Genomic DNA, 24813 nt, shown 5'->3' on the forward strand with positions numbered 1-24813 from the left:
TAGGATAGCTAAACATTTTGAGGTCTTTGAAAGTGTTAGTATAGGTTTAAAACAGAGTTCAGAAAAAAATATTGAAGATCCAGTTATTAAAACCATTAACAGGAACTAGTGCTGTTACTTGAACTGGTCACTTAATTCATGAAGTGCCCAACCTTATGGAGAAATGACTTAAGCACTCTAAAAATGCTTTAAAAACTTGTGTGCTGCAATGAGCTGTCCATTAAAAAAAATTAACATTAGGATTTTTCTTTAACCCTGGTTTTACACTGTATTGTTCTAAAGATTCTCCTCCTTCACAACAGTTTGTCATTGGTTTCCTGACTAATCAACTAGGAAGTCAAGTATTCACACTGTAAATTTTTGAACATTAATTCCAGTATTAGTACAATTTATTTGCCCAAATTTTATGCATTCCATAATAATCTGCACAGACCATTTCATATAGACAAAGTAGTTCAAATTCCTATTTCTGGAAAACTTTTGTCTCAAAGATGACTTCTTCAGTGCAGTGTTGAAGACAGCCTTCAGCTTTTTTAATAGCATAGCACTGTTTAATAACAATTTAGATATTTAAGAGCATTTGAGATATTAACTGATTCAGAACCACCTGGTTAGCAGATAAGCACAAGCTAGTTGGGCATTTCCACTTGTTCCAGTTTCTAATGCCACTGAGTTAATGTAATGTACTATGCCCCTTCACAGCATTACTACAACAGTATCCAAAACACTGGTTTAAATTCTTTTCCCAATATTCTGTTTTTGTGTATTGATAGTTTACGATTGTCTGGAACTTACCTGTAAACGTTTCCTTTAAAAACTGAAGGTGACCTGAGTGATCAAAATTGTCTCTTCCTGAGCATGTTTACTGCTGACTGACAAGCGGGACAGCCAAGTAACATTTCCAAATAGGCACAGCAGGGAAAAATGCAATGTACGTTGGAATTGTACCTATATGCCTATACATTCTATATTAATTCCAGTTTTGATGTTGGGCGTATACTCTGTTGTAAAAACACTTTTGAGATAAGATACGCTTAGCTTTTTTATGCACATTTTTAAACACTCAATCGTCAAACTATATTTTTACTTAGGCCTGTCAAAAATGGCATAAGCAAAACCTTTTCCTGAATGCAGCCACCTATGAGAAGTAGCATCAGTAACAAGTTCAGCAATTTGATTCAGAGAATTAAAATAACTGAATTAGTACCTTCACTGGAAGATGAAAGCCCTCAGAAAAGGCAGCATCAAAAGAATTGGAAGAAAACAAGTAGCTTCCAACCCTAACTGAAACAGTTGAAGCTGTATCTGCTTCAATAAAATGGTTAAAAGTAAACACTTCCCAACCCTCATTAGCAGCACCATGTAGTTTTTAATTCAACACGATGCTAGTAAGAAATCATGCAGGCACTCCCCATCTCCTCTGCCTCCTCTCCAGTTTCATGACCACATCCATTTTGTCGTTAAAAGGAAAAACTGTATCAGAACAGTTCCACAGTTGCCAGCAATACAGACCAGATGCTTGTTTGCCCTCACGCAGACAAGAAGGTGAGAAATGCTGACGTGGACTCGGTGTACTTTGCACACTGCAGCATTAGGTACAGAAATGCAGCTTGGGTCAAACAAAGAGAAGCACTACTAACAGTAACTAGACTGGTCTAATTACTTAAGCTCACCTCACTGGGAACAGCTGTTAACATCTCACCACAATACCGCATGGTGCAACCTGGGTATAACCAGAATTAAGAAAAAAAGTCAAGCTGGTTTTGTGTAGCTGATTTTATTATTACATACTAATAATACATATTGACACAGCTGATATCAGAGTAAACCCTTATGGGACAAGTAAGTGCCATAATGCAAATTATGGAACAGAAGATCAGTGTAAATGTGGAGCAGCACAGCTTCTGATTAAAAAAAAAAAAAAAAAAAATCGATGCTGTGAAAACTCGTGGTATTAGACTTCACTTCAAAAAAAAAAAATCTTAGGAGAGGCCTAAAGTCCACAAACTTCCCAAAACAAAGGAAAAGCCATGTGCATCCCCCCAGTGAATCCATCAGGACTTAATTCCATGAAGACTTTTTGCAAATTCAGTGTTTAGATCATCTACATATTTCATATTCTTCTTTACTGTAAGAGAGCACAGTAAGCTGATCTATTCTACACACATTGTTTCACTCTTTTGGGGCAAATTACAATCACAATTTCATCTAGCTTTAAACAGCTATTTCAACCAATATATGTACATATATGTGTAAACAAAATGCCTAAGTAAGGGCTTAAAGCAATTTCATAGAAGTATCCCAATTCAACTATTTGTGCTCTTTACTTCAAAATCCAAAGTGCCAAATACAAGCAGCAAAAGTTTCCACTATTGCAGTCTAAAATAAAATAATGATCCCATTTACTCGTGTGAATTTATAGAAATCATTTAAAGCCACAATTCCAATTAATTCAAAAGGGCTGAGAACAGGAATAATACATTTACAGTAACCGCACAGCTTGAATGGCCAAAAAAAGTCTCAAAACTCATTTTTAAACTGTTATTAACAAGTAAAGGAATGTACACATCTTGACAATTTAGCGCATAACTCAAAAATAGACAACTACTGCACTGATCCAAATTTGTTAATGCATAATCATATTTGAAAATATACAAAATCTGAAGTTATTACATGAAATTAAAACCTGGTTTTAAAAAGTGCACAGTAAAAACCAAAGGTAATTACTATATAAATTATCCACAGAGTGTGTATTTCCTGGTTTAGAGCCAACATTAAGTTCTGTTTTATCTGTTACAAGTTCTAAATATTTTAAAGCCATTTACAGCACCAAATCAGTTTTTACTAGACCCAATACCACCCTCTGCTTCCTGGAACAAACAGGAGCTGGACAATGAGCATTCACTATCTGCATCCTATGCAGCAGCAGCTTCCGACAACAGTTGATTAGCTGTAAGCTATCGATTTTTGTTCTTTTTAGAATTTCCCTGCAACGAGAAACAAGTGAACAGAACATATAATTCAGATAAGAAAATCTAGACAGATAACATATAAAACCTGATGTCTGATAATTTATACCTACAACAAACAAAGTACAGTCAAACTGAAAATAAACAGTCCATAGGCTTCTAATCATGTAAGCTTGTAACTGTTTGCTCTGAAAATCCCTCTATCTTTACAGGCATAACAGGGGAAAGTACCACATATTCCGAATAAGCACAACAGTACCTTACTTCAGTTGAAACCTGTGGAAAAAAGACTTTTGAGTTATGTCCCAAGACACTTGATTGTATTAACACCACTAATATTGCAAGGGCAGGGAAGGCAAGTCAAATCATAATTCACCCTCAAGTGATATTTCAAATATAAACCTTATAGGATGATTGCCTCAAATTAAAATCAATCCCCCACCCTATCATTTTGTTCCAAAACAATTTTAACTTTAACTTGGTCTATATAGAATATTCCTAGTTTAGAAAATAATTTGTTCTACAGCTAACCAACTCACATTTGAGCTGCAACAACTCCACAAAGCAAACATGTAGCTTAAAATAAACTTTTGTGTAATAGTTACTTGCTGGCAATTCTCTGTCTTTCTATTTCCTTAAGATAACATTTGTTTTTAATCTAACCAACAACTCACTCCAAGTGATAATGGGTTGAAGTCAAAACGATGCAGTTAAAGCCAATCGCCTTCTACATTTGGCGACATTTGAAAATCTGTGTCTACTGTTGTGAGATTCTGAACTACCTCCTTACAGACAGAGTACCACTTCAAGTCTTGAAAATATGACAAGTGAAAAATTCCAGAAACCATTTTATAAAAACATGGAGTGCTATGGTCAGTATGCAGCCAAGCACTTCCTTCTAAAAACACAAGAGCTTATACACCAAAAAGTAATTTTAAATATTACAATGCCAAGTCAAAACACTCAGACATCTGAAGAAAAACAGTTCTATACATGGTGGGAAAAGTTTACTCTAAAAAAATAAAAACCACTATCATAGGACCTTTAATCAAAACATGGGGTTTTTTTTAAAACATTTTTTAACCCTTCAGGGAAACCAGCTTCCATGCACTCCACAATTAAGGAGAATAATGCTAGTTTATTAGTTTCACAGCCAGACAAGTGCAGGGTATAGGCCTCCACAACATCTGTTCCTCCCTGAACCATCAGAATAAGATATACTATGGTTTAATCACTGACTGTTTGAAACAGCAGACTTCTGTATTTTTCATCATTAACATTAAGTCAAGTCAAAAACTTGTTTCTGATAAACGAGTAGACTCCTTGCTTGGAAAAGAATTTAAGTGTGCATTTTAAGTTCACAGAAGAATATAAGTGGCAACTTTTTCATTCCTACATATGAGACACAGACAAGCTAGAATACAGAAATAAAACAGAGAAAAAGAATAGCTGCCAAGAACAGAGTATGCTGCAACTGAAAGAAAAGTGCAGAAAGGACACTCCTACCAGTAAGTCAATCAAACACCCAGTATCACTAGCTGGATTTGCAAGTAGTTCCATTTTCACCACATATAAACAAAAAAGGTGCTGATCTTCCATCAGAGGGTACACTTTGAAAGCCTACTTTGAAGCAGCGACATGCAGTGTTTGTTCTTTCCCACATGTATGTTTTGCAAGAATTTGTTGTTCACTGAAATGTGCAGGAACAGGTTTGGAGTTTTCTTTCCAATTGGCCGAGAATAAGAACTACAGTTTGTGAATTGGTTTGTTGAAGGGTAGTACTGCAGGAATGCTAAATGCAACCCATGGACCTCCAAACTGCAGCCAGTGCCTAATGTCAACACCTGGCAACTTACCTTACTAGTCATCTTTAGTGTATCAATTTCTTCCCTTTGTTTAGTTAAGGTTTCATTCATACTACAGAGATGGTCACTCATCATACTTAACTGATCCTCATAACTTCTCTTTGTCGTCATCAATTCATCCTAAGGTGGGAAGAAAAAAAAAAAAGAAAACAGAAGCCTTTGCTTAATATTAGTAGCAACTGCCGAAGTAGCCAACTTCTATCGCCACTTAGTAAGCTACACTTTTGATGCTGAATGTGTGCAATTAAGCTAAACCATCGAAAAAAAAAAATCACTTTATGAAAGAAAGTCAATAGCTATTTGTCTTTTACCTGAAGTCTCATGCATGGTCTGTTCCCCTTATTTTTTCCTCTGTTTCCTTTATAATTTTTCCCCCACTTTTTATGGCTTACATAAGAGACTAACAGCTAAGTTTTCCAACATTGCTTCCAGCCAAGAAACAAGTGAAGTTTATAGGGTTAGAGCATAGCCTGTACATGAGCATACGTGGCATACAAAGCTGAAGGATTAGAGAGACATGGTGGGATAGTGTGCGTGACTAGAACGCAGCCACGAAGGGATACAGACACTTTAGGAAGGACAGGATAGAAGGGGAGAAATCATGCTTTATGTGAAGGAGTGGTTTGAAGATGATTACGATCTCATAGGTAGGGATCAGAGGCAAACAACAAGGGTGATATGGTGGGCATCTGCCACAAGCAGATAAAAATCTCTCAACCCCAGACCCTGATCCTCATGAGGGATTTTAACTACTCTGACATCTCCTGGAAGAGCAACAAGGTGGTACACAAGCAATTCAGGAGTTCTCTTGAGTGTGGTAAGGAACTTCTTGATACCAGTGATCAACAGGCCTAAGAGATGCTCTCTGCTGGACCTGTTACAAATAAGGAAAAGCTGGTCAGGCATGTGAAAGCCAATGGTAGCCTTGGCTGCAGCAACCACGAGTTAGTGGAATTTAAGATCCTGAGGGAAGCAAGCAAGATGAATAGTAGAATTACAGCCACCCTAGCTTTAAGAAGAGTAGACTTTGGCTTTTTCAAGGTCTGCTTGGCAAGAACAACTGTCCTGGAAGTTAAAGGGGCCCAGGAAAGCTGAATGATCAAGGACAGAGCAAAGAACAGCCCAGTGCTTAGGAAGTGGAGCAATTGTGGCAGAAGGCCAGCAGGGCTGTACAGGAAACTCCCGATTCAACAGCTTGATCTGAACTCTCTCTGCTCTGACCAAAGGAGAGGACCAAATTACCTTCAGAGAACCCTTCCAACCTAAACAATTCTATGATTCAATATTATGCATTTATGAACTGAGTATTTATATATACTTTATTTGACTATTGACTCCTTTCTCAGCCATGTGGAGGGGAAGGACAAAGGGACAGGACATTCAAAGGACATCTGGCATAAGATTTTATTATCTGTTGTTAACAATGGCTTCTTAAACATCACCACAAAGTTATTTTTGCTTAATATTAAGCTATCCATCTCAAAAAAACACCCTGGCATTTCTAAGACTTCCAGTCCCAGATGCTAGAAAGGATTAAGAATTCAGTGTATCATCTGAAATCAGTCACACAACCACACCTTTTGACAAAAAAACCCAAACCAAACCAACCAACCAAACAAAAAACAACCCAAAACATTTTCATAGAAAGACTTGACATGAAACGTGCTAAAACACAGGCTTGGTTACTATAACCTTTTCCTTGCAAACATGTTCCACTTCAACTTTATACCTGGGATTTGAAGTGTATTATTTAAGTCTCTTCTCTACATATCATTAGAGTTTTTACATCACATAACTAAGGACCTAGTAAAGGCACGACCATGCTCGATGGTTGTAATTTTTCTCCTCCAACTTCCCCTTACACACAATTATGAAATGCATTTATTACATTAGGTAACATTTCACTTGCCTGTAATCTACTGATGTTTTGACTAGCTAGTTTCAACTCTTCCGTGAGCGATTCCTTGGACTTCTCTGCTAAAGACAGTCTTTTGGCAAGTGCTCGACACTGTCAATCAGAACAGAATAGGGAGGGTAAAAGGGAGTAAAGTTAGTTCCAGAGTACTGCCTTGTGCCATCTTTAACTGATTGCTTTGGATGTTTCCATCTTTCTGTAATCCTTAGATTTCAAGAAACTTAGTCAGAGCTTGTGCACATTTTCAAATGCAAAGGTAATGTAATAGTTAACATTAAGTTTTTCTTTCATTTTACAGAATTACCATATTGCAAATCCTCTAAATACCGGTTTTTTTCCACAGAATTACTAGGAAATATTTCACAAGTAAAAAGCAAAACAAACAACTCGCTTCATACATTGCTCAAATATCAGAGAAAGATGGTTCCTCCATACTACGTCATCTACCATTAAAAAAATATTTAAGAGAATTTGCTCAGTCAGCTTGGAACTTTGGTATATTCCACATCAGTTAATTACACAAATAGAACTGGCCACTACTTTTAAGAAAAATTACCTCATGATTTGCAATGAAAACAGGAAACCACAGACACAATGAATCGTTTTGTTAATTCTTGAAGTCAAGTATAACTTATGCCTAAGAACCAATTTCTCAGAGGAGAGCCGTTTTCATCACTTCATGATACACTCAAATATTTCTGAATGACATAAGCATCACTTAAGTCATAATTAAGTCAAAACTAGCTTGGTAACTAAAGCAGTTTATATGAACAAACCTATACATCACGCACATTATACTTCTTAATACACCCAAGACAAGGCCACCAAAGGATTTATTTAAAAAAAGTCTTTCTACAGTATCCATTTTTATGCATACTAGACCACAGCCAAAAAACATATTCCAGGAACAGATTTTTATGAAGCATTATGTTCCATATATTTAAACTCACTGTCATAACACTTGCCTGTGGAAAGTTCAAAAAGGGATTTACTGTTTTCAGTATAGACACTGCCTGCATGCTCACCTCAGCATGAAAGTGTACTGATTTGCTGTCAGCAAGCTGCAGATGAGATGTAAGTTCTGCTATCCTTGCCATGTAGTGGTTTTTTATCAGGTCTTCACGAGACTCAACATCTGGAGCCTTGGCAAAGCAAAAATTAAGCAGAGAGATACTTATGCTTAGAAAGTAGACTGAATACTTGCATCACAACATTGTCCTCTATACTAACTTCTCTTCTTCCCTCTTGAGGCCTGGGTGCTCTACCCAAAAGCATCAAATTCCTCAAACACAACAGAAAAATTACAGCAAGTCACTCTGCAATTTGTCACTCTGATGGTGACTCTTAATGTCAGACTTCCTTAAAGGACAAAGAGCTGACTGAAGACGTAAGAAGTTTGCCTGATTTAACGTATCAAGTCTCCAATGCAAATGAAAATCCACTGCAGAAGTGGACTGCTTTTACTTACATAGAAACTTACTGGCTTTTCCCAACAAGGAAGAATTCCTTCGCATAACTAAGTTTCAGAAGCTCACAACAGTCAGAACTATTTCTAATGTTTCATGTTCCAGAAGTTTCTTTAGACATTTGAACTTTAAAAAAAACCAAAACCCAAAACCCAAACCCCACAACTTGCCAGTTTACTGTAAGTTACAGAGTAACCCACTGGAGGCAGACTTGTCATTACTTTCAAGTTCAGCACTATGCAGTAGCTTTTAAGAACTTGTATCAATTATTATCTGGCTGTCACTCTGCCCCCACTCCCTTTTTAATCACACCTTCAGAAGAAACAGAGGAGTAAACTGAAATACACATCAGTTCCCTGCAGTATCAGAAAAGGAAAAGCACTGAATCTTATTCTGCTAGGTTCCTGCTGGGGCAAGCGTTACACTATAGCAGTGCTAAATAAAGAGTTAACATTTAGTCTGACAGCTGGTTCAAAGTTTCTTTCAGTGTGACCTCTGGTTTGGGATAACCTGTACTTAAGTGTTAAAACACCAGGCACTACAGTCAGTGACTTTTTTGCAACTTGAGCCCTTCCTCAAGAGTTTAGAATTGAGGCTTGGAATGCAGCTAGGGTTACTGAAGTACAGATGGACCAACGCTTTCCTCAAGACACAGAGCAGAACAGGACCACTGCTCCAAATAAGAGAATAAGAGAGAACAGTTCACTAAACAGAAGAAGAAAATTAAGAAATACATGGATTTCAGAAACTTGAACACATGGGTGACTGATGGCATTATACTATAGTATTCTTGGTAATTAGACCTTTGGAATAAGTTTAACAGAATCAGAATTGAAGTATTTACCAGATGTAGCTTGATAATGTTTAAAACAGATTACCTTTTCATTATCAGTAGTTATAGTCAACATTCCAATCTAGAACAAGGAAGAAAATACACTTAGGTGAGAACTGCAAATACAGATACGATAGTTGCAAGTCGTTTTGGCTTCAGTCATAGGACTTCAAATTAAAAAAATCTTGCAACAGTTAACTAAAACCAAATTTAAGTACTTCCACCTGTAACATCAACAAGGGTAGTAATATACATGAATGCCTTGAACAGAATTAAAGCTGACACCAACTCTCCAAATACATCTTTTGCCTTATGATATACACAGGGGAAAAGCAATAAAAGCAACAAGATGCAGCTAGCTTGTATGATTATGCAACTGCTTGATTACATGAAACTAATTCAGAGGTACGCTAGTACATTGAAACACTACTTTTCACGTTTAAGAGCAAGGAAGGCCAACTTCAATTTCTTGAGCACCTTCTGAATTCCTTTCTTTCCACTTTGACTAGTAAGTTACATTGACGGTTCAGTGTGAAGCACTGACAGAACTCTAGCAGAGGGATGTATGCCAAGAACTAGTTTCATGGAAGAATATCTTCACGGAGAATCAGAGGTGTTTTTTCTGCTCTCAACAGGAGTAGAGATTTGGGGTTATGGGAAATATTTATACAATATGTTAACCTGTGAGTTACATTAATGACACATAATTGTGGCTAGAAAAAGCCAATCTCCTCTAACTCCTAACAGATCAAATACAGGATCAAAAACTTAGAGATGCCATTTTACTTCAGAACTGGGGATTTCGAAACAATCCACTGGTCATTATTCTCCTGGAACAGGAAAGTAGGGAGGAAAAAAAAAATAAATGAAGAATTCTATTGAGTGCTGAGCTGAGTAGATTTATTATTTCTTACAGATGACATCCCTGTTAATACCACTTCAGAAGTGGTAATTCAGAGGAAAGGCCAACCCCTTTTAAATACTAGTAATAAACAGGAAAAAGCCATTTCCCAACATAGAAGAGCAAGGACAGAATGCATGCCATATCCAAAAGCAGTTGTCGAACCCAAGTTGCATGCACCTATGGAGGTTACGTAAAAATTTGTGCTCCAGAGAACACTGAAAGCTTGAATAGCTTCTTCAAGTTAAAATTAAGCTATCGTAAACTGACTTGTAATAAGCCTTATAACCCATTTAAAAATACTAATTACCTACTTCCATTTGCTTTAGCATACCTAGATATGAAAAAAGTATTGGAAACCCAGAGCTGACCCAAGATATATACTAATTACTCTGTAGTTAGGAAGCCTTGCAAGGAAAATCTAGAAGTTAAGCACCTATTATTTCCCCCTCAGTCATACAAGTACAGAACAACAGAAACACGTCCATGATACTAAAGACAGTGAACAGTCTCAAAATCCAGGAAGTTCCAAAATCTGCAGAAAGTATTAGCAAGCAGCTTTACAAACACAAGGAGCCCAAGTGTGAATGCATTACAACACAGTCAAAAAGCTTTCATTATTAGTGTTCCACTGATCAAACAGTACTACTACTAAAGAAAGTGGTTTTTCCTCTATTGAAGGAAAAAGGTCACTTACCAGACTAGTACTCTTAATAGGTTCCCTCGGACTTTTTTCTGCAGTTTCCTTCTTTTGTTCACCTACATTTGACAAAACAGAACGCTCTTGTATAGTTTCAGTTAAGTGTCCACTAAGAGAGTTCTTCAGTTTTTGGTTTTCTTTCTCCAGCTTTATTTTAGCTAGCTGGGCCTCCAACATCCAGTGTTCTTTTTCTTGTTCAAGTTTTGCAATTTTCTCCAAACTCTGCTGGACCTTTAGGAGGGAAAGTTTACAGTCCAGGTTATTGAACACAAGGGCGGAAAAAAGCCACACACAGGAAATGTTTGAAGACAGTGTTATTTTAAACTATTACATAAGCGAGCTAATGAATACTGCAGCAGGTAAACAACTACTGATTCGAGCTGTACTCTTAACTGTGGTCATGTGTCAAAAAAGACAATGTTATTTAATTAGTTTAAAACATGCATCACAAAGTTACCACTCACAGAACTGGCAACATCGTATTAGGTGGAAAAAAAAAAAAAAAATCAAAGGAGGGAAGAATTTTATGAAAATCTGAAAGATATGTGCCTGGCACTAGCATTGTCTTGTTCTACGCTAGAAAGACAAACAACCTCTCCCCTCCTAGCTGCCCCACCTCACACAGACAGAATAACTTGCTTGTCCAGATAAGAAATCAACTATGGAACAGTATACATCATATCACTCCACACACTTCTGTTGAAATTCATCTCATCACTACTAATACACTTAGAATATTGGCCACTACAAAAAAATAAAAAAACAAAACAAAAAAACCACACCACTTAAGTCTTCTTCTGCTGTAAAAGTTCAATGCAGTCTGAGCATTCAAGCTCATACAGAAGTTTTAGTATTAATCAGTCTCATTCATGTGCAATGGGTAAACTGTATAGACCTTTTAAATACCATTTAACCCCCTCTGCCTAACCTTCCAGAAAACAATATATATGGACACTGCAAGAATGATAAACTGTAATCTATTACTAGACCCTAACTGAAAAGAAAAATCATTGTTCTTAACCAGTGCTAATAAATCCTGCATAGTCCAAAAAAGTACTCAAAACAGTACATAACAACAGAAATTAATACTTCAGTATGCCTTATCCTTTATTTTGCATTTATTTGAATTATGAAAGATTACCCGACTTCTTGTGTTTATAAATGAAGACATCAATGGCATAACCCTGTCTCTTATAATTACACATACATTCTGCAGGTACAGGCAAACAAGTCTTGGATAACCCAGCCTGAGAAGGGTAAGTTTTATTTTCAGAACTCTACAAGTTAAGACATCTGCAGTCTAATTTTAAGCTTCAGTATATGCATATATATGTACAAACAACACCACACTTAAATATGTGGAAACTATTTGATACTACTTTACCTTTATAAAATACACTATCCTATATGTGATTAAGATTTATACCAGAATACCTGTTGTGCAAGACCTTCTCTACTTTCTGTGGAACTCAGAAGAACTCTGCGATTGGCTAAAGCCTCTTCATAAGGCACTGAATCTCCACAAGGCTGCAGAAGGATAAAAGAAGCCTCAAAACATGTTTCACAGTACATCAGAATATGTATTCTACCTTTATTTTCTTATTGCCCTCCTTACTTTAGTAAAGCAAAGAAACACTTTCCAAGTGTTTACCAGCCAGTAGAAAAAATGGTTTGAGCTCACAAAACATACTGCCCCCAAATGGACACCTGATTAAAAAGTGCTCAGAAAACTCCAAGTGTTAATTATCAAATGCATCTTAAGGTCCACTTTACAGACATTGCAGTAAAGTGATTTAATAACAACTGTTAAGCACACCATCACTTAATTATTAATTTTAATGGAGACAACAGGAGATTTGGTAGTGTTCAACCCTTTGGTTCAGAACATTTTCTCCAGCATACCCCCTTTTCAGCTGCCTTTTTTTTTTTTTTTTTTCCCCTCCTGTTGCTCTCCACTGTCTTCCAGTGAATGCAAGTATAGTAAATAAGCAGCTACCCTCTACTCTTTGCAGTCTTGGCACAGAAATAATTACTGGAATTAGGCAACAGCAGAATTGACACATACCCTCAGTTGTGAGGGCAACTATGCTCTCTAAATTTTTCAGTAGCATTATTGCTCTAAGGGTTTAATTTCCTCAGCCAAAGATTCTCATTCAGAGAATCTCATTCATTCCAAAACTGAAAATCCTTAGTTTGTATTCTCTTTGGCATAACCAACTATCAACAGAACTGTGCTTTCTCTGTGCAAGCTTGCTAGCTGAACAAACCTTCTTCAAAGACTTCATGTAAGCAACCGCCTTTTTCTTGTACTGCAGCATACACTCAGCTGAAAGAGGGCTGATGAACTCTGTTCCTCCTTTAGGCCCATAGCTCAGCGAAGTAGTGAAGTGATCCAAGTTGTTGCTAAAGAATGAGGCAATCTAGACACATCAAGAAAAGTCACATTTTGAATTAAGTTGACCAGAAGGATTCACCAGAACAATTACTCTTCCAAGAGAAAGACAAGTATTTAGTGAAACTGGACTTCACAACAAGAATTTCAAACAACCTACAGGCTCTTCCACATAACTTAGACCTTACTAACGCAAAGCATCCTCCTCACAGTATCTACTTTATCACCCATTCAGTGGTTTTTAAGTTGTAGCCTGAAAATACCTTGGAACAAACCTGATACTATAGATTATCATCAGAGCCACATGTAGATTTTCCAAATCAATCAGCTAAGATTATTTATTTTTTTTTTTAAACCTCTATAAGTTAGGACATTATATTGAAACAAAAATATCCATTACCTTGCCCACTCCATTTGTTAAAGCCACAACAGAGGATAAAATACAGTCATTTGTAGTTATGAGTTTCTGTGTGGCAGTTGGAACATCTTGTTCTAAAGTAGCTTTCTGACTGTAGTGCTTGGAAATATCTAGAAAAGGAAAAAAGACATTTATGTCGAATTACAATTTTTTTTTTTTATTTCAGCAACCACTTTCAAATTCAGCTTATGACCTCAGGCTTCGAATGCTTCTCACCTCTAACTAAACTGTATAAAAGTTTAGTCCGGATACTCTTAGTTCTCCAGTATACTGCCTTAGACAACCCTTTGTGACCATAAGGAATAGACATTATGCCTGTTACACAAGGCAGAATAAAGGCGTATATTTAAGTGTACTCTGTATCCCCAAAATCATAGCTATATAGGGGATCTAAGCTCACACTGAACTAGCCCTTTATTTCACAAGTATACTTTCCATTTCCATATGTTTACATCAGGACACTTAGAATAATTTTTAGTCATGTTCAATATCTGAGTGTTAAGCTCACATGACTTAAGGGAAAAGTATTTTAATTCTGTCAGAACAAATCTAAAAGACTACTGGAAGTTTAGAATGCTACTTCCTGTGTTCTAAAATTCTTTCAGGGAAAACTAACAGAACATTCTTCAGAGAGGAGGAAAAAAACAACCACAAAAAAACCGCAACACAGAACTTTTTGAAAGTCATTCACAAAAACATCTTAGTTTAAATATACTAATTATTTTCAACAGCACCAAAGTTTAAAAAAACTCAAGTATTTATCATGTAAGAACAAACATTCTCAACTTGGCCTAATTAAAAATAAGTAATTATTTGACAAGTGAACATTTTGCACCCATTTTACAATAAAGTACTATTGCTACAGAATGGAGAAATCCCAGGTCACCACCACCCGAAGTTGTAATTGAGGCAGGCTTAAGCAATTGGAAATCAGTTTGGGTTGGGAAGGAAGGGAGGAGAGAAGTGACAAATCAAGCATTCTGGAGTATGGGAGCGTGAGATGTTAAGAACAACATTTCTGTTGCTAGCTATTGAATTCTACTGACAGTTTTCTTCAGTACTTCTATTTTCTTTATTTCCTTTGTTAAAGTATAAGTTGGGTTGATTTTACATTATAGTAACTATATTAAGAGGTAGAAGGTATTTATCAATAAACTTATCTATGCCACAAAACTCCTGGTTTAGTGTCTCATTTTGTTTGAGGTACAATCGCTAATATAATCTTTCTTTTTTAAAAACAGGGACTCTGCAAAATGGGGCCATGCTATCGATGTTACTAAATGAAACAAAAAAAACCCAATTTTGCTTAAAATTATAAAATCTTAATGTTTAAACAGCTGACTAGTATTAAAGCAATTTGCCTACACAGATTATTTTCTCCCTGGGAACAACTATATGGCACAGAAATTCTAGGATATACAGAAACATGAGTGTTTTAAAACTCAGAGTTTTACCCGAACATCACTTCACTGAAAATGTAACATATCCACGTTCTTCTGATAAAAGGTAAGCCATTTTCAAGGAAGAAGCTAAGCTTCAAAAAGAACGCAGATTTCTTCGTAAGCTAAGGTTATATATTCATGTTAAAAATAGTGATCAACCTAAAAACTGTAAGGAAAAATTCCACTCTGAGGGCAGGTACTAGGTCAACAGTACATAAGGAGTTGAAAATATGTACATTTAATAGCATTCCATTCTGTATGCTAGTTCCACTAGAGAAATGAAGTTCAGAAAGTAAAGTGATACTGCTCAGGAAGATCTAGAGCACCACAATTAAATATTCCAGCAACTTAGAAGAACAAGAATGGAGGAGTGAAAAACATGCATGCACGTCCAAAACAAGTAGTTAGTAGGTTTAGTTTCTTATCTTAGTTTGTAAAGGCAAAACGAACCAGATTTATCACGACACATTCAACATAGTTACAGAGAGAGTACACATGTGCTACGTTAAACAGAAAGAAGCAGAGCTGAAACATAATATTCCTGTACGCTCACCTTTTAAAACGTCATGAAATCCATGAAGACTTGCAGCAATGTTTGTAAACACCAAGTTGTAATTTGTCCTAAGAAGTCCTGCTGGTTTTGTACCTAAGAGTGCCACATAGAAAGGAAAAGATAAAAACCAAAAAAAACCCCCCACAAAACTCCACTAAGATTGGACTATGAATGAAAAGAGTTAGCTTTGAAAAATAATCCAATTTCCACCTACTAGAAACATTTGCATGGAGTGTGAAAATCGTAACAGATTCATTTACTTAAATTTTCCCTTCAATATCAAATGTATATATACCAAATTTTGCCAAATTAGGCAGGTAAGAGACTTCCAAGTTTCCTAAATTTCATTCAGATTTTACAAGTATCAGTTGTTCTGGTCTCAAAAAGCAATTATGCATGCAGAAAGATTTACATGCTCACTGCTGTAGGAATGACCATCTGGGTCTTTCTAAAGAGTGAAGGCTGAAATAACCTGAAGGTATACAATAACTGTTTCCTCTTATTATTTACAGTATGCATTTGGGGATAGTTTCCACACACACACACAAACATTTTTACCTAATTTTATTTAGTCATGACCATAAGAGTCGTAGTTTAATAATCCTATGAACAGGAGGAGCTGGAAGTGATAATTAGTAATAAAATGTAGTTTATTAAAAACTTCATGATTTAGAGATTACAGAAGACATACTGTCAATCATACTATAAAAATCTACAGTCATTTATTTCTTCTCCTCTACAGTTAACTATGACTATCTAAAATGTGGTACGTGTGACTGCTTGGTAATTTCCAGGCCTGCACCATGCCTATGTCTATCCAAAAGGAAGTGTGTGGAGCATTAAAGACACACTCTACAACACACTCAGTCTCCCAGCCTGGATAAAAGATGGTGCAGCATGGCAGAGCATACTTCCCCATAATTTAGACTGTACCTGAAGAGTAGTGTTTTCCTCTATCATAGAAGTGGCATTTTGTGTGTGCGTGTGTATGGTTTAAAAAAAAAACAAAACCAACCAAACAAAAAAACCAAACAGAAAAACTCCAATACTGGTCCAAAAGGAAAACTGAGCCAAAACTGGCACTTACTTGGTAACGCAAGAAGACTAACGTATGTATGTAGCTTCTCAAAGACCGCAGTCAACCTTTTCATGTCTCTGTGTAGCTCCATATTTCTAGCTCTTAAAGCAGCTGTGCAAAGAGAAGACTCACACTCTTCTTCCAAACTAGGAATATATGAATTATTTTTTTTTTTTAAAAGTGAGCAATTATCTTAAAAAACAAGTTAATGAGTTTTGGAGTAGATAACTAGTGTTCTCTACAGCCCCAGTCCAAAGCAACAATAGACTAGGAATTTATTTTAGAAAGGTTAACATATCAGAGAGTAACTTAGCAATACATGGAAATCACTGTGTACATGTACTATCCCCACTCTTAGGAGCTTCAGTCACAAGCCAGGAACAGTTTACACTCAAGGCAAAAAACCGATTGCATCAGTTTAAAGACTTTTTCCTCTACTACATGTAATTTACCTTTTGCTTCCTAAGGAGCAGGAGAACAGGTACAAAGAAGGCATAAAACCAGCTTTTTCTTCTTTCTTAATCCAAAACCTCTTTTTAAGCAGTCCTTTGCACTAGCAATTCACCTCCCTTTGACCCACTTGGGAACAAAGACTTTCACTGCAGAAGGGATGTGCATCTGGCAAGTTTTCCTATATTGCTGTATTTGTTGCATGATAAATAATCTTCAGACAGGATCAAGAAATTAAGAGTTTCAGTGTATCGTACTTGAATAGTATCAACACTATTGAATAACTTAAGAAACATGAAAAACCTGTGCAGCTTTCATTAAAGTCTCACGGGGCGGGGGGAAGCTTTAAAATCCATGGGTTTAGCTCTAACGCACAGCTGAAAAAACCCACACATAACCTAAAGGCTTAAAAAACCAGCAGGCAAAAAAAAAGTTCTGCCTTTTAAGCCAGAGTGCTTTGAGGGTTGGCTTAATATTTGAGTTGTAGATGTTGACAATGCTGCATGCCTGACACTCAGTGCCCCCTTAATTTGATCTATCAAATCAAAAGTACCTTTTTAACTGATAAGGAAGAATCTTTCTTAAAAAGCATAAGTAGGAAGCTAAATGTTCTGAGAAGGCCTTCAGTTTCACAGTTGTTTCCTGGAAGGAAAAACAACACATAACTATTTTTGCTCTGTAAAAATCTTTTTCAATACTAAAAATAAGAAATCTTACCAGGACTGTCACAGTATCTTCTGTAATACTCTCAAACAAGTGAAGCATTCCTTCCTCCAGAGGGCGAACATACGAAGCATTTTCATGAAGGTACTGTGAGAACTGAGTACAGAGAGATTTTAAAATGGTGCTTGCTGAAGGCTCTTGCAAACTGTTTCAAGTTAACAATTAAATGGTCCACTTTAGCAAAGCACCTGTCATCTTAAATGATCCCCAGGACATCAATAATAAGATGTAACAGTGAAGTAATGTACAGCAACCTCTGCTACAGGACACACAAACACACACCTTGAGGGAAAGTGAGAAATAGTGAAGACTGCAATTAAGTCCAGGCAAAACCCCACCTAAGGCTTTGCCATAGCACCCTATCTCATTTTAACTACCATGCACAGCACACCAAACCCCTGCTTTTTAAAGTTTAAGCATTCTTGCACTCCTTGCTCAACTCCATCAAATTAAGGCTAGATCCATGCACCATTAAGCCACCATAATAAACTATCCTACCTTCCTCCCAGGTGTTGTTTGCCTCTCAGCCCTTGTCCTGTGCATCAGCACAAACATTTGTACAGCTATGCTGTGCAAAGTATTGAAGAACTAAACCAAGTTAAAACTAAAAGCAAGAGATACATTTTAATCTTTATCTGTAACCAGTCCCATTTTCAACATGGGTCAAAGCATGCTTATGCCAATGCAAAGGATGGAGCTATAACTAATCAAAGGGAGAATTCTTACTTGCAAGAACTATGAGAGGTTTGGGCAATTATGAAACTTTGGCCTCACAGAACCGCCTGACTTTGCTAAAAATTGCTTAAGTAAATTCTATGGCTAATTTCGCCTTCAAAAAAGTATACCTGAGAACAAAGGCGCTCACTCTTACACACAGTCAAAACATAACAGCACCATCAGCTTTTGATTTTGATACCACAGTATTACAAAAAGCTTCTTCCACAGACTGACATCGGTAGTCAAAAGTGATCTTGGTTTTTATTTTACCCCACAGAAAGATATCTTCACCTTTGATTATTTATATCACAATAGTAGCTAAAGATCCCAGGCAAATAGGGTATGAGAAATTTTAATTATTTCTTGTATTATTACAGTGCAGTAACACAGCGTTAACAAGAAAAGAGAGATGCCAAGCTCTCATTCATGCATGCACAAATCTGGATGGAATTAGGGAAAATTCCTAAATCTAAGGAGGAAGAAATAACACATGCAGAATGCTCCTGACTGGTGTTGCAAGAGAAAGGACTGGAGTTATCTGGCACGATGCTGAAGACCCAGCAGAACCCAGCAATCCAATACTTAAAGAGAAAAGGAATACTTGAACCTGGAAGGGAATTGTCCACATCTACTTTGAGTGTTTGGTGGGGAAAATAGCTCGAAAGCGCCAGACAAGACCTGGAGTTGGGGAAAAATAAATCAGTGCAAGTGTGCTAAGCCACTCCCTGACACTTGTCTCATTTTCTCTACTACATTAAGGGGAAGTTTTTGAACCACTCAGTGGAGGAGCTAAGATCACACTGAGAACACTTGCCAAGCAAATAGATAAATCAATCAAAAATACAGGAGCAACAGCAGCTTCAGTGAGTGATAAAAGATGCTTCACCACTGGAAAGTCACGGCAAAAGCCCAAGAGGTAGCATGCACTGAGGCAATTAGGTCATGAATACACAACAGGGCAGACTACAAGAGACATAATTATGAAAACAAACAAAGCCTGAACTACTGAATCAGAGTCAATTATCAGAAAAGGAGAATCAAATTACAGTTCTGATTAAGTTGCATGTTTCATCTGTGTGAAAGCACTTCTCTGATGAAAAGCAAAGATGTGTTAGCTAGGAAATTAAGAAAAAAAATGCATGAGAAGTGATGTCTAAGAAACCCGATTTTATTCCCTTAGTGTAAACTGCAGTAGTGTCTGTAGAATCCAATCACCGCACTAGGCCACATAAGCAAGGAGACACAGTTCTTGCCCCAGAGAATTTGGAAGATGACAAAGCCACATAGTTTTCACAAGAAGGATATGCCATTTTGAGCATGTTTGGTGGCAGAAGCAAGAAACTGTTGTTCTCAAACTAAGATCTATGCTGATTCCCTGTGAAAGTGTATTCTTGATTCAAACAGTTGAAACAACTGAGAAGGTAAATAGAGTGGGACTTCTCTAGTGGATAAACACCTTCTCAAGCATATTTGTTGCTTGCAAAGAGATCCTCCCAAGAACAGGAAAGTTTTGTGATAGTTAACATCACCACTACGTGCATTGTAGCCATTTGATGAAGGCAAATCACATCCATCTCAGTAGTTTAAGTCTAAGCCCTACAAACTACTAAACTGAAGTTATAGTCTGAATCTGAAAACGCTGGCATCCAGCAACTTAAATGCACATAGGTCCACTTGCACTATGAAGTCAACAACTCTGATGTTAAAACAATTTTATTTCAAAGCATATATATATATATATATATGCATCCCCACACTAATTCTTATGCACGAAGTTCTTTTCCATGCTTCATGGCATAGAAAAAGTCAAAAGACGCAGCTTAACAGCTCTGAATGATACTCTCAGAAAAGTCTTCCCATGGAGTTGCACAGAAAGAGGTCCGGTTTCTCATAACAATTTCAACGTGCTTTACAGACTTGAAGCTTCAGAACACTTACAGGAAAAGTCTTTTCACAAATAGCCCCAAATCAGACTATAAAGTTGGGTTTTGACAAGGGAACAGAGTCAAAGTTCTCTCCTTCATAAGCCTACCTTAAATCCAGTTTATTTCACATTACAGTTAAACACAAGACCTTCTGTCTCAACATCTCCCATGCCCCAGTACATTAACTAAGACAAGCATCTATTTAGCAGTGAATATTGTGTATTTTAAAATAAAGCCAGCTGAAATTTTGACAAATGCACTTTAGTTTAGCACTTAAAAAGCAAAGCCTTGATTCGACTATCATATTGCTCTTGTAGCAGAGGCACAGGGGAAAAGGATTCTCTGCAGCTACACCTTCGCCTACATTCAGAGAATTCACCCAATAGAAAAGACTTCTCATGCAGGAGAGGCTGCCTCTCAGGAACACACTTATAGCATTCCAGTAAAGGTGGCAGAAGTTTGCATGACAGATAATTCACTCACGAAAGTCTACATCGTTGAATATACTTGTAGATGAAATCTGTAAGCTTTACCTTCTGATTTAATGGTGATATAGCATCTGTTGCAGAATCAATGGGAAAGATCTGTACCTTCTGCTCAGTGTATGTATGGAAGTTCAAAAGAGCTGTTACAAGTTCCTGAACAAAAGCCAGTGCCTGGCCTGCAAGGTCTCGCAACTTCAGCTGTAAAGACAGTTATAAAGTGATTATATTTGACATGTAGCTATTTAAATACAAAAAAACCTGTTATGGTTGAATACAAAAAATGGCTATCAATGATTTCTTTCTTGTTACTAGTTCAACCTAAAATACACAGCAGCAATCACCTTTAAGTTAAAGTTTATTCATAAATTACAATGCCACACAGAAGGGCACGTTTTTCTATGACAACAAAGTAGGTTTCCATTTCATACAACAGGTGATACTTTGCCTCTGCTGCATTTCTCAAACTACAGACCACAAGAACACTTAAAGGTTAGTACAATTACAGAGATCATTTTTGAAATTAAGATTTCTGAAGACCAATAGACTAATTGCTGACAACAGCTCAGTTCTTTAAGCATGGTGATAGTGAGAAATTTGTAACACCTGGTTGTAAGGAAACCTAACTTAATTAGTAAAACCCAATGAGGTCTTCTCCCAGAATAAAAGGTGTCTGCTTCTCTGACCAGTAACACTCAATTCTTACTCTCCCACCTGGACAGAACTGAGCTGCTGCTCATGAGCAAGGCTGTTCTGTAGCTTTAATGCAGTAGGAAGGTATCCAAGAAATTAATCCAAAATGGAACATTCTGAAAAAGCAAATGCAACAGAGAAGAAAACCACACTCCGTTGTGATTTATGGAGGAGAGAACAAGGTTAAAGTGACACTTCAGCCAAGAATGACTTATCCTTCAGAGATGTATTCCTAATGCTTCAATGGAGTGTTAAATCAAGTGAATCTTGATTATGGACCAGGGATGGTGGTGAGCAATTAATGCAGTCATACTCAGTTTGTGTATGTTAATTAGCTATGTAAGGAAGGAAAACAGACAATATTACAGTTTTGCTGTCCTTTACACTGCAGCCTGTGCTAATACACTAGCATTTTGCCTCCACTGGCAAAGCCAGTCATAAAAATCTGTCCTGGAACATTTTCAAGACTGCAGATCTTGAAGCACGAGGCTGGCTGGCATAGTGCTAGCAGAAAATAGTAAAGGAAGACACTCTCCATGCAGTTATTCAGATTTTTCTTAGAACTCAGCAACAGGTTGACTTAAGGCTACTTCCATCACAAAACTGGACAGCAGGTCACCTGATCTCACAGCAGACACATTAGGAACAAGGTCTCTCTATAGGCACTTCTGAAGAAAGGAGAAAGCAGCTATTTGAAATCTTTCTACAGTGGCATCTGAATGCACTAACTTCAAGTTTGAGACATATCATACAAGCAAAGAGAAAAAACAGAGTGCTGTGTGGAGCCCATCCTCAGTGGCAGCAAAACAGGAAAATGTTGACTGCATCAAGGTATCCAATTTACTACTGTAAAAAGCCTTAATATAATTAGCTGTTCACAGAAAACTAACGTGCACTTTTGAATACCGAGTAAAACACACTCCCAAAGAAATTGATGAAGTTACAGTAATGAACAGAAACAGTTTCTTTTCTTTTTAAGTAATATTTACATTAATAAGGGTGATTTGGCTGCAAGTAAGAGGTGTTTTGGCAAGAAGTATCCTATAAAATGTCAATGAACCATGCAGAGTTCTCAAAGACAGATGATTTATTCCTTAAAAGGATTATGACTAGTGACAAGTAATATCAACTGATATGGCATTCTAGTCTACACGCTAATGTATAGTTTACAAATGCAAACATTCTTTGGGACTCAAGTGATGTGACAGAAGCAGCTCAGTTTGAGGGAAAAGGAATTCAAGATACCAAAACTACTTTTTTCAACAAAAAGCTTAAGACCCCTAAACTAACATAATTTTAATCAACTTTAAAAGTGAAATGTTCAAGTTCTAACTTACTGCAGGTTAGCATAGTAAAAGAGTATTTCCTATAACTTTAATAGGAGACATTAAACCTTTTTGCCGTTCTTTTTAGAAAGGCATGCCTGAGTTAATACCTACAGTGATCATCAGCCAGTAGTCAATGGATTAGATCTAGTGAAGTGAGGTGAGCAGACAACTTGACTCCTCGACACAAGAACAGTATAGACTACCTTTTGAAAAGTGCAGAGGTTCTGTGGACAGAAATTCCCTTGGAATATCACAATAGTAGTAAGATAGCCTATATCGTCTGCCATTTCAGGTCACTAAAACGACTGGTTTTATTCAGTATCTGTGTAGAAAGTTGCACCTTTACATATGAAGCCAGAAAAAGTGCTTACCTGATTTCTTCTGTTGTGTAACGGTACATTCAGAGCGTTGTATCGATTAGAACCTACAGGACAAAAATTGAGTTACATGCACTTATTAAATCATGTTTTTTAAAAGAGACACTTACTGGTAAATAGTGGGGTTTGGTTGTTTTTTAATACAAAATTTCATTGCAGTAATATTACAGTTCATGTAAGTAATATTAACTAAAAGGACACAAAGAATTTGCTTCAATAAAGCAGGCCTAAACATCCCCACTTAAGAACTGTTACTGTGACTAGGTGGAGAGAAAGCACTTCCATACTTGCCTCAGCTTGTAAATCAAATTTAACCACCTGAACACCCTGAATTTGATAGGTAAGAGCAGAATCCTCTAGCCCAAAAGAACAGTATTCATCACGAAAAAGAGTGAAAATTTTTAAAAAACCCTTAAAGAATTCAAGATTATCTTCACATTTCAATTACATTCCAGGGACTGTCAAATAAGATGAATGCATTTTTTTAATAGTTTGCATGTTTAAAAAAAAAGCTCCTGTAGGTACTTGATTTGTTGATGATTTAGAATAAGATGTACTCTCCACATATTTCAGCATTCTGTTCCAGTTATAGAGCAACTCCAATTATTCAATTACAAGCAGGCACAATTTTTAAAGAGGTAGAGGGATATTTGTACCTAGAGAACATCTTAGAAAGTCTTATAGATTTAAAAGGGATCACATCCATCCTCAATTAAATGGACTAATAACCACTTTAGTTTAAAATCTGCACACAAAGGAAATTTCCAGCTTCTTACTCCTTTTGTATCATTCACATTTAGCAATTAACACATGGGAAGAGGTAGTTGTATTCAGAACAAAAAACTGTCCAAAATTACCAAATCCTACTCATAAATAAATCCTTCAGAAAACTTTATCTTTCTACTCTCAAAATCACGCTTAGCGGTCAACAAGTCATTTGATTGCTACTGAAACTGAAGCCAGTGGCTAGTTAACACTTAAAACCAACTACAGCACCTAGAGCAAGCCAGTTGGAATCCATAGGCAAGCACTTCCTGACATTCTCTCATTCTTCTATCACTAAAGATCTGTCCACTATTTGCAGTTTCCTACACAAGCAAAAACATTATGCTATGGCAGCTAAGTGAGCAGATAAGCAAATAAATTATTTGCATCAGATTTCTCGCTACGATGATAACCAACTGTAAAAGAAAAAAAATCAGCGAAAGAAGCCAGAGAAGCAGAAATAGGCAGCAGATGCCAGGTAAAGGGGTCTTTGTGAGAGGAAAGAAGTGAAAAGCGTATCAACTCAAGGCACCAACACCTAAGCATAACATGCTGTGTGAGAGTCAACATTTCCTAAAGAGACGATGATCTCATGTTTCTAAGCCAAGACTCACTGGATTGCCAACCCACTGGAGAACTTGGGAGGCTTACCCCTGCAGCATGCTGCCAGATCAGCTTTTAGAGAACCTAAGGCTATTCGAAGCATTGTCATCAAGTTTTAAACTGAATGAAAAATGCAAAAGCTACCAATCAAACCTACCAGAAATTCAACAGCCTGTTTTCACTTCTTCGCTCCTTCTCCACTACTTTCAGCTTTTTCAC

At 36.9% G+C, this 24813-nt stretch overlaps 1 protein-coding gene across 3 annotated transcripts in view; it reads right to left on the reverse strand.

Moving 5' to 3' along the window:
- Nucleotides 1–1761: 1761 nt before the first annotated feature.
- PPP1R21 (protein phosphatase 1 regulatory subunit 21) overlaps nt 1762–24813 on the reverse strand; it is a 33417-nt gene continuing 10365 nt past the window's right edge. For all 3 annotated transcript variants that reach the window (XM_069799931.1, XM_069799932.1, XM_069799930.1), the window contains 15 exons: nt 23221–23273; nt 20880–21029; nt 17699–17800; nt 17535–17623; nt 16541–16677; nt 15454–15546; nt 13441–13568; nt 12916–13068; nt 12083–12175; nt 10646–10879; nt 9094–9129; nt 7775–7891; nt 6744–6842; nt 4826–4954; nt 1762–2987 (listed from right to left, as the gene is read on the reverse strand). In XM_069799931.1, coding sequence (XP_069656032.1) covers nt 2958–2987; nt 4826–4954; nt 6744–6842; nt 7775–7891; nt 9094–9129; nt 10646–10879; nt 12083–12175; nt 12916–13068; nt 13441–13568; nt 15454–15546; nt 16541–16677; nt 17535–17623; nt 17699–17800; nt 20880–21029; nt 23221–23273 — 1643 coding nt within the window. In that variant the 3' untranslated portion in view covers nt 1762–2957. The remainder of the gene's footprint in view (nt 2988–4825; nt 4955–6743; nt 6843–7774; nt 7892–9093; nt 9130–10645; nt 10880–12082; nt 12176–12915; nt 13069–13440; nt 13569–15453; nt 15547–16540; nt 16678–17534; nt 17624–17698; nt 17801–20879; nt 21030–23220; nt 23274–24813) is intronic.

The sequence above is a fragment of the Haliaeetus albicilla genome, chromosome 13 (genome assembly GCF_947461875.1).
Source record: "Haliaeetus albicilla chromosome 13, bHalAlb1.1, whole genome shotgun sequence".
NCBI lineage: Eukaryota > Metazoa > Chordata > Aves > Accipitriformes > Accipitridae > Haliaeetus > Haliaeetus albicilla.